This window comes from Cheilinus undulatus, linkage group 5, assembly GCF_018320785.1.
Source record: "Cheilinus undulatus linkage group 5, ASM1832078v1, whole genome shotgun sequence".
Lineage (NCBI taxonomy): Eukaryota > Metazoa > Chordata > Actinopteri > Labriformes > Labridae > Cheilinus > Cheilinus undulatus.
This window is the reverse complement of record NC_054869.1, coordinates 33,172,623-33,187,163: the sequence shown is the minus strand read 5'-3', so window position 1 is coordinate 33,187,163 and position 14,541 is coordinate 33,172,623. Positions and strand designations below refer to the sequence as shown.

General features: G+C 39.8%; 2 protein-coding genes across 2 annotated transcripts in view; one reads left to right on the top strand and one right to left on the bottom strand.

Moving 5' to 3' along the window:
* Nucleotides 1-10,280: 10,280 nt before the first annotated feature.
* Nucleotides 10,281-12,016, bottom strand: cldn5a (claudin 5a). The gene has a single exon (XM_041788383.1). It carries the CDS (start codon nt 11,786-11,788, stop codon nt 11,141-11,143), a length of 648 nt encoding a protein of 215 aa, XP_041644317.1. The 5' UTR covers nt 11,789-12,016; the 3' UTR covers nt 10,281-11,140.
* A 1,436-nt stretch (nt 12,017-13,452) lies between these two features.
* Nucleotides 13,453-14,541, top strand: part of zgc:63587 (uncharacterized protein LOC393431 homolog) — a 42,952-nt gene continuing 41,863 nt past the window's right edge. The window contains exon 1 of the mRNA XM_041787532.1: nt 13,453-13,579. The gene's annotated coding sequence lies outside the window, so the exon portion shown is untranslated. The remainder of the gene's footprint in view (nt 13,580-14,541) is intronic.

Below are 14,541 nucleotides of genomic sequence, written 5' to 3'. Positions count from 1 at the left end.
AGTGTTCTTTTCCTTCCTGGTGTAATGGTAGCCAGGAATACTGATTTATCAGTGACTTGACCTTCCAGAGACAGGTGTCTTTTTACTATAATTACTTGAGACACATTCCCTGTACTCAGATGATCCCTATTTCCCTAATTGTGAGACTACTAGCACCAATTGGCTGGACTTCTATTGAATTAGGTCAGTCACTTTAAAGGGGGTAAATATTAATGCAGTTTTCTTATTTTACCTTAGATATTTTTGTTTAATTGATATTATTTTGCAGAAATCTGTTTTCACTTTGACATTAAAGAGGTTTTTTTTGCAATTTTTGGGGTCGAAAAAATTATATTGAACTTGATTGATTTATAAAATCAATAAATGGGTAAAACATACAAGGGGGTAAAACTTTTTATAGGCGATGTATATTGGCGCCTGCTCTACCAACTGAACAAATCCAGTGCCTGAAGGATGTCCCATTTTGAAAGGTGCCTCGAATGTGGCTGAAGAATTTGTAAATATAAATTTATAAAGTCAATAAAAGAGTAAAACATCCGAGGGGATGAATACTTTTGATAGGCCCTTTATATAAAAAGTAAATATAAAAAAATGAACATTATAAATGTGTCAAATGTTTAAACTGAGAAGGGTCATTGTTTTGGGAGAAAAATTTCCCATTTTGAATTTGTAATCATTTTGCAAATCATCACAATCTATTTCTACCTACCTTTCACTTTCCTTTCTTTGGAAATGTGGTTGTGCTTGAGCTGTATTACATTTACCTTGGAAATTGAAGCTAGGAATTCCTTCACGCCCAATCTGATTGTATCCAGTTACTACAAGTTAGTAACTCGGTGTGCTGAGAGCCTCAGAGTTTCTGAGTCAGAAATCAAACTTTAGAGGGCATTCAAGATGATATATCTGACTGGCACCTTGACATTTCCGAGTTCCAAGATCAACTGGAACACAACATTCTTCCCATTTGTACAAGCAAATTACAATTAATAAAAGTACCATAACCCACCTGTTACATGTGGCATTTTTAGGATGTGATCAACTTTCTTCTCCTGTGTTTACCACAACTTGCTTCTTAAGACACGATGTGCTAAAACCCAGCTGGTATGTTGTTTGAAGTATACTTAGGTTTAAAAAGACACTTGGAGGCAAATTAAAATTGGCTTAAACACAGCAGCTTCATCGTTCTTTTCTTCAGTTCTCAGTGGTAGGTGGTTCAGTCATGCTGGACTCCTTTTACTAGACGACATGCATTACAACATCCATTCTAAGAAGCACACTGTGCTCTCATGCACAGAGTCAAAAGAGCTCAGAGAGACGTTAAAAACACTCGAGCATTAGGGCAGGTTTTTCCCTGCAAGATGCAATTAGCGTGGGAACAACAGTATCCTGTTTGTGTACTCAGCCACTGATTTTTATATCCCATGTTAATTCGGAAGACCAAATTACCAGTGAGGTCAGCAGCTAAAAGCAATAACACCTGTGCCACTAAGCTTTAACTGATCACTGAAGTGTCAGTGGTTGAGTTGCTCGATGGTAGGGGGTGTTCTTTTTCTTTTGTTTGTTTGAAGCTGACATCACATTCTTCGATTACCACACCAATGTCTCCTGATCCTACCCAGACATTCCTCATGCTACTGGGCGTCCTCTTCATCTCGGCAGAGGGCTGTCAGTCAACACGATGTCTGCTCTCACTACACTGTCCATGTGAGTTTGTGTGTGATGGATGAGTGCAGGTTATCACAAGTCTCTTTTTCTTCTCTTCAAAGTGGCCTCCTTATGATGATGTACTGTATGGAAACATGATCTCACTCAGACAGGCATGAAAAGGAGTCGAGACTCCCTGTGTCGGCTTCTCCTCTCTCATATTTTTGAGATAAAACCTTCACGGTGTGCTTCGTTTATCATTCTGTAAGGAAAAAACCTCATCTGTGGTTGTAAAACTGTTGTAAGCTTGTCTAAAACTGCACATGGTAATTTAAATCTTGTTTAGTTCTGGAAAATATTTGGCAGTTCTTACAATAAATATTAAGGTTATGTTAGGGGAGGAAGTTTGTTAGTCCCCAGCAGTTTCAATGACCTTCACTGAAGGGTATTGACCTGTAATAACCCTTGAGGAATCTTGAACTTACAATAACAGGGCAGTTAAGGATAGCTGACATCATATACTGGCATCTCTTTTGACCCTCAAATTCCGCATTGTGTATCTGTTTTGTGTATCATGTGACCGAGATAAGCGTCTTGGCATGTGTCAGGAGGTCAAAAGGCACAGACAGATGACATAACGGAAGAGAATCTGGTCATTAAAAAAAAAAAAAAAACTCTGATAATCAGAAAAATGGAGGTGAAGAAGTAGTGCTGTTACTCGATTAAAAGATTAATCAAGTTAATCACATCACTATGCTGTGATTAATCATGATTAATCACAAGATTTTTTATAGTTGAAGTATATTCTTAGATTTTTAAAGGTTGTTATTGTCAAGTGTGTTCATTTTTATTCTTTTAATTCTAAGTGCAGCGCATGAAAGGGCTGATCTGAGTCCTTATCGATACCACTATCAATACTTTCTGTAGTTTGGTGGAAAGACAAAATAAGGGCAAATATTTAATCTACAAGTGATCTTAGATGAGTAGTGCTTGAGTTAAAAAGCTATGATTAAATCTGTCACATCTATTGTACATCCCTCAAATATAAACATTCACACTGTATTGAAGTTTCTCATCAAAAACTAAATTTTCCCATTTTTATGTGAAATTTGAACACATCATAACATATAGAATACAGTCATCTAATTTACTGAGCTTAACTGAACAAGTCGTATTTTCTGACTTTTGCTCATAAAGTTCGCTAATTAACTTCAATTTGACCAATTCCTCTGTGTATTTCTGCAGTGGATTAATATTGTTAACAAACAGGATTTGCTACAAAGTTTTGGAGCACTTATCAGCATTCATCTGAGCAGCTGAAGAAAAAAAACTATCCTGAAGCAGCTGAAGAGAGTGGTATGACCGTGGCTTGATCCCGTGTTGTTGTTAGCATCTTTGCTAACATAAGCAAAGAGGTGCTTTGCCCGAAGGTGGTACTTAAGACTCGTGCTACAGTGTAAAGACAGTTCATCCCTGCAGCATGTACCCACAGCTTTGGTTTTATCTTAACTAACATTCACCAGCTTTTTAAAGAGAAAATTGCCATTAAGCAGACCTGGGTCTGTCTCCTCACTCATCACTGCTGGCAGTGTCTGACCCGCCTCTTACCTCTTCCCCTCAAGGACATAAACATCTGCGCTGTAAGGACTACGGGAGCAAGTTGTGGTCAAACTTCGTCATATAATTAAATTGCATTTTTATTTTTTTAATGCATTAAGGTTTCAAGATTAATAACAGGTGTTAACATGTTAATGTTAACAGCCCTAGAAAAAGATTTTTATTTTTTCTGTGTGACCGGTACCAAATGACCCATGGATCGGTACGGGCCGTGGCATGGTGGGCAGGGGCTGCTGGTTAAGACAGCATGGAAGGTGCTGTTTTTTTTAAGTTGACTCCTTATAGCAAGAAGTGTCCTGGTTTGAGTACCCCAGCTTCCAAATCCTCACAAAGTCCAAAGAAATTCTCTAAAGATGGAACCAGTGAAAGCAGATTTTGATCAAATAAAAAATTTATTTCATTGGCTGTCACTGAGGTACAGTTATTTATGTTTGCATCAAAATGGACAAAGTAACGAAAGTTTTTCAGTTGTTTTTATCCGACACGTGAGTTCCCTTGTACCTGTATTACAGTAGTTTAACTCAATAACCAAACCTCATGCACTCACCCACACACACACACACAATCCATCTGTCCTCCTCTCCCACACCCTCCATGTTCCTTCCTGTTTCCTGTTCCGCTGTCCGCTGCGCAGGAAGCCTGGTCCTGCAACAAAAACCTGTGAGTCACCAAGCTGTAAACTTTGTGGATATTTGCTGCAGAAAAGAATGACTTTTTTTCTGTTTGATCTCCATCTCTTACCTCTAACCAGGCTTTTCATTGTTTCTCAAACAAACGGCTCACGGGGTCTTTAACCCGTCTAGACAAAGCCACGTTTGTCCTCCACGTTTTACCACCTGCTGGCTCCTGGCTTTAGTATCAGTGAGTAAGCTCTATCCAGCTGGGATGTCTGACGACTGCATGCACCTGCCTGCTCTGATGTAAGCATGGGTCACTTCATGAAGAAATGAGTAAGAAGACTATTATTTATTGACTCACGTACGCGGCTACATCCTTGGTGTATTTTAAGAATCCATGACATGCTGAAAACGTCTGAAATTTTTCAGGACAGCCTGCCCTGAAATGTTCCTGAGTTACTTGTTCACATGCCCCTTACAGTGTTGCCCTGTCAGACAGCTGTCCCGGGAGGCAAGACATGATGTAAAAACATAATAGCCCTGCAGAAATCTAACACAGTAGACAAGTTGGTACTGATGGAATCTTGATACTGATGGAATTGGCCATCAAATGTTCCCTCCGAAGGATTCAGCCCCTGAATTGGGACATCATTTTTTGAAACAGGTGTTTTTCTTTATGTCACTGCTTGTGAATCAGATATATTTACAGCATTAAAGCTGAATGAAGACTACACTGGTGGGCTGTAAAAAGCAAAAAGCAGCTTCTTTACGTTCATGAAAACCATGCTTATGCATGTCACAGAAACGTTTTTATGACAGTAAGTATGTTAGCAAACACTGCTGGAAGTATTCCAGGTAAAGTTGGGTTAAAACATGGTGTTTGCTCATGGAGCATTTTCTAGAATTTTATGCATTTGTGAAATGCCATTAATTGTTAAAAAACATTCCTATATCTGGAGTTATTTGCTTGTGTGAGGAGAACAGGGCTGAGGGTTGTGACCCTTATCAGATGTGGGGATGGCGGGGGGATTCTGCATCGATGAGATCATGCCTGGTCAGTTGAGGGAAGTGACTTTTTTTTGACTTGCCTGACCTGACACCAGATTCAGAGATCAAAGTTCATGTCATGAGAAACTACGCCCCTGCAAAGCCAACCTCCCACTCCAAAGCGCACCTCCCTTTCTGGCTGCTGCGCTCATCTGATATCCGTTCAAAACCTGACAGACTCCTGACATGACCTTAACCATGTGGCCCTCGCCAGGCCAGGCTGGGAGAGGTCAAGTTTAGAGGTTAAGCTGGCTGTTTTAGGCGTTATGTCATCTGCATCTTTTGGACATTTTTGTGATATCAGCACACATTTTATCTCTTATTTCTTTATAGTGTTTTCTCCTCCTTTAACCAGAGAGAGTGTTTGTGTTTCTGGTGTTCATTTCAATGCTTAACCCTTTAAATGAAACAAATGTGTTTCTGCTGTCATTGCTCTTTTGCAGTAACCATTACAGGCTTTGAGTAAATCCCCCCTTCATCTTCAAGACTGCTGTGCATAGGCTGAGTGTCCGTGCCTGCAGGAATGTCTGCTAGCCAGGCCTTTTATTAGGCTCATCCATACCACCACATTATAGGCTCTTGTCGCCAGGCAACTGCAGGTTCTGGCTGGTTACCATGGCTAGCGCCCATTGAGTGACGTTGCTGGCCCTATTTGCTTCTCTCCAAACTGGAATGAGGGTCTTTTTTAAAGGTGCACCCCCACTCCAACTTTCCCTCCACACACACACACTTAACCCCTTACTCACGCACACACCCAGCGCTTCGTCACCCTCTGAGCGGTGACTAAAGAAGTGGAACTAACAATCCCACAAAAACATCTCACTGAGGCGGACCAGACTGGACCCTTCAGGGAGGGTCTTTGTGTAGAAAAACCCATACAGACCCCACAGTGGGAACGCCTACTGTACTGGGAACACTGGGCAAGACTCACAAAACCAAATATCTAAGTTTTCTCTGCTAATATCATTACTTTATCAAGTTGTACAGATGTTTTAACTTCATTGTGACACCATTACAAAATCAAAAGTTTTCTCAGCTGTGCTCTGACAGACTCATAAAAATATTGCACTTAATCTGTATCGTAAAGCTACCAGAGGTGGATAAAGTACACAAATACTGTACTCAAGTTAAAATGTATTTAAGCAAAAGTACTGGTTTATAATTCTACTCAAGTAAAAGTAAAGAAGAGATGAAGAACATGCTTGATCTGCCCTTTAGAAACACCTAACACCACAGGAGGTAACTCTAATTCAGTGGATAACTTCACTCATGGTGCAAAAGTGTCTCACATCAGAAGCCACCAGAAACATGAGCAAAAGACCTCCAACATGGATTACTGCACAAAAGCAACACCCAAACACAGCTAGACACATAAAAAACACAGCTAAACACACTGCCCAAGGGCATGATGGGGAACTCCAGCCACATATCCCTTCAGAGTTATAGTCACAGTGGGCAGAGCTTAGATTATTTGACTCTTTACAGAGTTAAAATAACTCTGGTGGATCAACATTGTCAAACAACTCCAACATTGAAGACTGTTTTACTCAGAATGGAGTCAAAATTAATCAGCTGGAATCATTTTCTTGCTATGTGCTACTGTGTTGTCAACAGAGTCGGGAAAAATACAACAGTATTATACTCAAGTAAAAGTATAGTTACTCTGGTTAAAACTTAATAAAGTAGAAATGAAAGTATTGATTTCAAAATGTACTCAAAAAAATTCAAGTGCAGGAAAAAAAACAACTCAATTGAGTAATTTGGCCGAATGTAATTTATTTTCCACCTCTAAAAGCTTCATAATCTTAAACCCTTATAGCAGTTATGTCTTAATTGGTCCCTAATTGGTTGTTCGTGTACATTCTCATTTACAGAAAACATACAGTGTAAATGGAAACAGAATGAGATAAATAGATAGGAACATATTTTCAACACACTGAATCCCTACATGATGTTTAAAATAGTACAAAGACAACATGGGAAGAAAACTTGATACAAAATGTGACCGATTTGAAAAATGTTTGCCATTCTTAAATTTAATACTAGCAACACTTTTCAAATAAGTTAAGAAAATGGCAAAAAAAAAAAAAAAAAAAAGTTAAAGAAACCGAAAAGATCTGAGGCCTTCAGGGAGATAATTGATAAAAAAAAAAAAAGGGTGTTAATTTCATCAGGGCTACAGACTCATATAAACATGGCAACATGTTTCATCCTCACAGGCCTTCATCAGGGAAATAAAGGCTTTTATTAACCAGCCCTCAGGTCTCTTCAGTGACTTTAAGTTAGATCCTCACACTGAAAAGCATCAGTGACACACATTATTGTAAGTATTTCTGACATTTTTCCAGACCCAGGCAGCACTCAGGATAACAGAAATGTCAGAAAGCAGTGCCTGCTAATCTTATTTTATTTGAGAAAGAACATGACTGAAAGTCTCCACGTCTAATGTTGTCTAGTTTAACACGTCTAAAGGTAAGAAATGTTAAAAAACAGATCTGCAGTATGGGTTATACCAGAATCATGACTTTTACAAAAGTATTTGATGCCATGTTACCAACCATAATCCACCATTCATCAACTCCTTAATAAGAGATTGCCCTTACCATTTTTCCTGAAATTTTTTGACCAGTCAGAGTAATTTAATGATAAATAGTGAAGTTTGGACCTCAGACAGTTAGAAACAGGACGAATCAAGGAGACGTCATTTCATCATTATTGATGAAACTTTTTTTTTCAGGCACAATTTTTGACCAGCTTTTGAGAACCACCGCTCTATTTCACTGATTATATGTTTATTTACCTTGCTAAAATTGTTTTATTTGAAGACAGAGTTAGGCTGTATGAGGAGCTTGAACTCACAAGGGGTCCAGGGGTCCCTCCAAGGATTCTTTTGGACAATCAGACTTTTTTTGTGTTGTTTTATCCTTACATTCTGAATAATCCTCCTAATCATTGAACTAATTTATAAAGTATATCTTGGCCCTGTGGTAAAAGAGCCTATGAATTCAAGTTACGCTGACTTTTTTATTTACCACAGTGATGAGTTTGCTCTTTAAATGAACTAATATGCTTGGAATTACAGGTTCAGTTCTATCTGTCTGTCAAATTTCTGTTTACTCGGGGGCCCAGAATGACCTTTCATGTTAAAATGTGTACGCCAAACAGATAAGAAGTGCTAAAACTGTCATGTTTTCATGAAATGCTGACAGCTACTGAGTTTGTATGTGGATTAATCTCCATGATGACAAGGGAAACTCCCTCCTTTGATGAAGACTACCTGCTTCAAAATAAGCTCAAGGTAGGTAGACTTTAAATTATGATTGTTTTTTAAAGACAACAATTATAAGGGTCTATGTAGTCTGCTGTAAAACATAATTATGGAGTCATGATTACTACATTTACACTGTAAAAACAATTCAGTTGTTTAAACTTTAAAAGTTGAAGTTGCATCAACTTAAACAAAGAGAGGAATGTTCACAGAAAAAATTTCAGTTGTTTTTTTATTTACCTTCTACCATGTCCTAGCAATGAGACGCTCACTGTCCACACTGAATCTTCTAAATGGTTAATTCATTTATATTTCAACAGTACGATATCTTTCCCTTGTGATCAGGTGGGTTTGTTAGTTTGTTAGCAACATAACTCAAAAGGTTGTGGACGGATTTTGATGAAATTTTCAGGAAATGTCAGAAATGGCATAAGAAAGAACTGATTCGATTTTGGGGCTGAACCGGTTCACCGTCTGGATCAAGGAATTTTTTAAAGGATTCTATACTTTTGGGAGATAGGGCTAATGGTGGAGGTCTGCGCTGTTACCACTTTACACCAGGAGATGGCGGACATGGGTAACTTCAATCCCAGCAGCATTTTGGGTGTGTTTCTATTCAAAGTTTTGGAGTTGATAGAGTTTGAAAGACGCACGCCTGTTCGAGGAGACGAGTCGGAGCGTAGCGAGAATTCTCACAATGCTGGGAGGAATAGAGGAATATTCACCCTCTGCCATGACTTCCAGTCATCCGGTGAGACCATGTGAGACTGTCAGTTCATCTGTTGGCACAACTCTTTTCTTATTCCTCATCAAAATCAATAAAAGAAGTAGAGAGGACAATAAGGCAACAGGGTAAAAACTGCCCCGTATCACTCTGAATTGGGCTGTAAGAGCGCTCTAAAAGCAGCCAATGAAATTAAGCTGATTTTGTCACTTATTTATTTTGCACTGCATGCTGTTGGGACTCAGTGAGAGAGGCAACAGCTGTAACCACTGTTCTGTATCAATTTCATAAAGTTGTCAAAACTATATATTTATTTTGGGTCAACTTTATAGTAAGGTGTATCATTTTGTCTCATTTTGAATTTCAGTTGAATTATTATGAGGGAGGAAATGCTACACACATATTTTTCATAAGACAGGTGCGCTGGAGGACAATGCATCGTGTGACAAATTCCCAATCCTGTCAGAGCTTTTCTTGGAATGGACTCATTTCTGTAAATTGAACAACCTTGCACTCATTGAGGTGGCATAAACACTGACTCTAACTTAGATAATAATCTATCATGACCAGATGTTTTACAGTGTAACTTACTATAGAATAGAAATAAGAGATTGGCATTTCATCAGAAGTTTCCTTGAGGATTTACAGTGATCAAACATTCCCCTGATTGTATGCAGACTTTCTGTATGGCCATATTTTCAACTTTAAAGGGGCATATGACCGGCTAAGATTCTTATGTGACCAGCAAAACAAGAATGGATAAGCTTTGGTAATCCAGGCACAGTCTTAAATCAGAGGACTGCTACTCATGGTCTGAAATGTCTTTTGTAAGTGTGTCACAAGTTTAAAAATCCCATGTCTCAAATATCTTTATTATAGCCTACAACTTTTTTAAACGCCAGAGCGTGGATAAATGAGGCAGCTGTGGAAAAACTAATTGCCTCAAAGTGATGGTGTGTAATCTTTTGTCCTTAAGCCCATCTATTTTTTTTTCTGATGGAGAGAGATGAGGCTCTGACGACTAATGAATGGAGTGACTTGCAGGAAGACGATTCGAGCAACTTCTCCATAGTTCCAATTTGGACGCCTTTCATTGACCGCGGACGGGGAGGGGTGGGGGTGGTCTGAAAGGGTGGAGGTGGTGGGGGTTGTGCTGTATTGTGAGTTGAACAGCAGAGCCCCACTCTAGCTGAATGGGTATTGTCATCTGGATTTCTATGGCCAACCAAAATACTTTCTCCCGCCGTGGGGGTTTATGGATTCATGGTGGGAACGGCATGCATTACGCACAGTCGTGCAGGGCATTCCTGATCATCACAACGTGTCAGATGTTTTGCTGAAGAACACACTTTAACTACAGAAGTCAGACAATATACTCAGTTTAATCTTAATAACATGAAACAATATTGCATCTTCATATACACGAATAATGAATCATTACATCAACAAACCAACAGAGAAAACATCTTAAAAATGTTTTTAAAGAATTCCTGCATTGATAATGATGCATAAACGTTGCAGGTGTTTAGTGCAGCCAAATAACGGTCTGTAACTTTGCTATGCTGGGACCTGTAGATTCACTATGAGCGTCTCTACAGGTCCAAAAACAGGCTGCAAACTTTTAAAAGTCTCCGTGTCTCAAACAACACAAAAGCCAGTCCGAGATTTATTAGGGCTTTGTCTGCACTTTTCTTCTTCGTTCTTTCTCGCTATCGGTCAGTGTTGGAGTCCTCAACATGTCGGCGTAGTTCCATTAAAGGAAATGGTTCTTTGTGGGGGTGCAATCATTCTCAGTTACTGTACAAGTTTGTGCTGACGATGCACATTAAGGTAAAAAGAACAGTGTAAATATTCGACAGCAGTGGTTCCTCTAGAAAAGAAAAACTTTGCAGTATTTAGAACAGTAAACAATTCAAACTGCTAATGATATTTTTTAAAGACTTACAAAAGCAGGTACCTAACAAAGATACTCCTTTTAGTCGTGAGCTACCTCTTGATGATAGTCTTATTTTTAATCTCCTGTAGATACAAAAAGAGTTGTGAAAATGCGGTCCGAGTGTGTTGAAGGAAGAGCCAGTGTAAAAACAGCAGAGGTGCTTCCATTGATTTTCAGTTCACATTTCTATCAAAACAAAAACAGCAGGTGCAAAAAAGAACGTCCGTCAGAAACTGTTTTTAAAAGCTCCTACGTCACTTTTACGCACCACCTGTTGTTTGTTACAGCTACACATAATTCCTCTTGTCATAGTCCCCGTTCTGCGTCGCTCTCTTGGTCGGTGCGTACTTTACAGAGTATCCAGAGTTCCCGCTGGAGGGACAGGAGCAGCACAGCAGCGCTCCTCCGATCAGCAGCAGCGCTGAGGCTGCCCAGCCGATGTAAAGCGCCGCGCCGATCTCCCTCTTCTTGGATGGGGGCACCTGCGTATTGTAGAAGTCCGATATGATGTTGTTGGCCATCCAGCAGAGTGGAACGAGCACAAACAGACCACTGATGATGTAGATGACGCCTCCGGCGTTCACCACCCGGGCTTTGACGTACTCGGCGCGGATACAGTTTGTGCATTGCGCCCCAGCAATGACAACCATGAGCCCCAGCACGCCCATCACAGAGGAGATGATGGTGAGTGCTCTGGCAGCCTGCAGGTCGTGACTGAGGGCGAGGACAGAGTCATGCACCTTGCATTGCATCTGGCCCGTGCTCTGAACCACACACGACATCCACAAGCCGTCCCAGATTGTCTGGGCCACCACGATGTTGGCTTCGATGAAGGCCGTCACCTTCCACATGGGCAGCCCGCATGAAACCATCACCAGGAGCGAGCCAATTACGCACAGCGATAGTCCCAGGATCTCCAGTCCAGCCGACACCATTTTCGCTCTTTATGTTCAATCAAGTCCGCCAGAAGCTTTTCAAAGTCTCCCTATTTCTCTTCTCCAGAGCAAGGTGTTTTTCTGCTCTTTGTGTCTTCTTCTCCCCCCGCTGTACAGGAGCGTCGGTCGTTAGTTGCGCGTCACTCACCACATTTACTCTGAGATGAAAGAGACAGTAGCCCTGACTCTCTTTGTTAGTGTGGAGGAGATGTGAAAACAACTGGAATCACAGTAGCACCGGACCACGAATATCTGTTGGGGTGGGGGTGTGAGGGCTCGGGGAGAAACTTTCCTCCAATCGGCTTTCACCGCATCCTCACAGGACCAATTGAAACGCAGGGAAGTTGTGAGGCTGAATAAAGCGGTCCAGAGCGCATTGTGCGTTTGAACAGTTATTTACAATGAATAGAGGGGGGCTGGAGAGGGGGCAAGGGCGCACAGGGGGTGAGTTAAGGGTACGAAGAAGCTCAAATGCAGTGATTGGATGAGTCAGAGTGCTTGTTATTGATTTCTCAGACATGGAGGCTACCTCACTCGTCTGTGGTATATGTACTGGATAAAATGCCGATTTATAACATTAAATTAAAAAACAGATGTTAGTTGGTGACTTTAAATGTCAGAGATGTCAAATAAGCGTAAATGAAGTAATTTGAATTGATGAATGTGAGAGAGAATGAAAAAAAATTGTCACAACTTACCTATTAACATCAAATAATCTTTTTGGACCATCAAAAACTGTCATTTCACTCCTGATCGAGTTGATCTCTCCTTCTGTAAATCATAAAAAAACGTTACTAATGGCGTAATAAAAGGATTTAGAGGTAATTTTGTTGTTTACGAAACAAAAAGTTGCCGATAATTCCATCAAATTTGTGTAAGCCTATTATTTTCAGGATATTATTAGTACCAACTGGTTATATTGAAGTTAAAAATGTATAGAATTATGCGTGCAATATTTTGAGTTACAAAGACCCCTTTCCCTATTGCAAACAATATATTCATTCAAATTTACACTAGAAATATCCTAGCAATTGTTCTTTGAGGTGCTTTAATTTATATAGTTAGTCTGCATTCACATTTTATGTGAGAGCATGCTTTATAGGCATGTTTAACAGAGGAGGTTTTAACTATGGTGTATAAACGAGATTATAAATGTGAAATTAAATTTACTGGCAAAAAATAGATTTTTTTCACAGTTTGCTTTACTTACTTTACTTTTAAAACAGGAGAAGCTTTAATGGATTATATCTATAATTGAAGGTAGGCTAATCTATTTTATCACTTTGTAACAGTTGAATATAAATGGTTTGTATGTGTGATTGAATAGTTAATGACACGTTCTGATCAATATTGCAGGCCTAAAATAAAGTATATCGACACCTAATTGACCTTTACAAAAATGTATGTATTTTTCTTTTAATTTAACACACCACATCCACTTGAGTACACTGCTTAAAGTCTTTGCGTTTCATTATTCGTCTGTACATAAAACTTTGCCCACTATCTTCGCCTGAAGGCACAAAAACAACGGTTACAGTTGGTGGCATGGAGAGACTGTCACACGCAGGCAGCCATGTTGGATCTACAGGGACAATAATTCCAACGGTGAGCCGATGACGCCGGTGAGCCGTAATGGCGTCAGTTGCGCAGCAAGAAAGCCGTTAGTAATGAAAAGCATTGGGGTTGAGGGCGGACTTACGGCGACAGTTTCCGGGTTTCCCTTCCTGGGTTGGGACAGCGGCAAGAGGAGAGATCTCCTGTTGATTTGCTATATTTAAAAGTTACACTCAGGTAAGGCTCCTCGCTGTGTTTTTATGAAGTTTTCGTGTTCTTTTAACAGAGTATTTGAGTGGGACAGAGCACAGTGAAGAGGACACAGAAAGAGTCAGTCACAACTAGCTGGCAACATGACACCAGTCGCGGTAACAACTGTTGCTGGAGGAGTTTGACATGTAATGTTAACTTTAACAAAGATTCGACGCCTTATTACCCTTCAGTTCAGTTTATCAAAAGACTTTTTGAAAACAGCAGTAAAGTCGAAGTGGTTACGACCTTAAATGTAACAGTTTACATAGACTAGACATTTAAATGCCATTGTCCCCCTTGATGTTTGGAGAACTGAATTTCTGACAGACTGGGTGTGGTGGACACCCAACTAACAGACCAGCAGGCCTAACCGTTTCAAAATCAAAATCCCCGGGCAAGTTACCGAAGCTTTGTTTTATCTTGTCCTCTAAAAGTAACATTCAGATATCATAATAAGTTCTTCTTCCTCTTCATATACTTTAAAGAGAACGAGAGTCTAATAAGTGCACAGCCAGTCTCTCATTGTCCTTGTTGATATGATTACTGATGAGGAACTTTACTCTTCTTTAAGATTAAATATTCATAATCAGAACCATGTAAAATATGTGAACAATAAGTTTAAAGCCTTGAATTCCACAAATTTTTCATAAATCTCCCCTGTGTAACATTCCCAGACTGTGAAGTCGCTCTCTAACATCCGATTAATCCTTGACCTTTGATTGTAAAGCACATTTGGATGAAAATAAATTTTCTGTTTAGACAGCTTTACAATAACAGAGGGAAACATAACATTTTCTCATTATGCCCCCATCTAAGATGTGGCATTGGGCCACTATTGAAGATTTATCATCCATCTTTGCTTGTGTTTTCGCTCTGTGAAAACATGCACGTTTCTCTTCCTTTCTGGCAGAGTGGTCAGCACCATGGTGAATTGTATAAAATGTAAT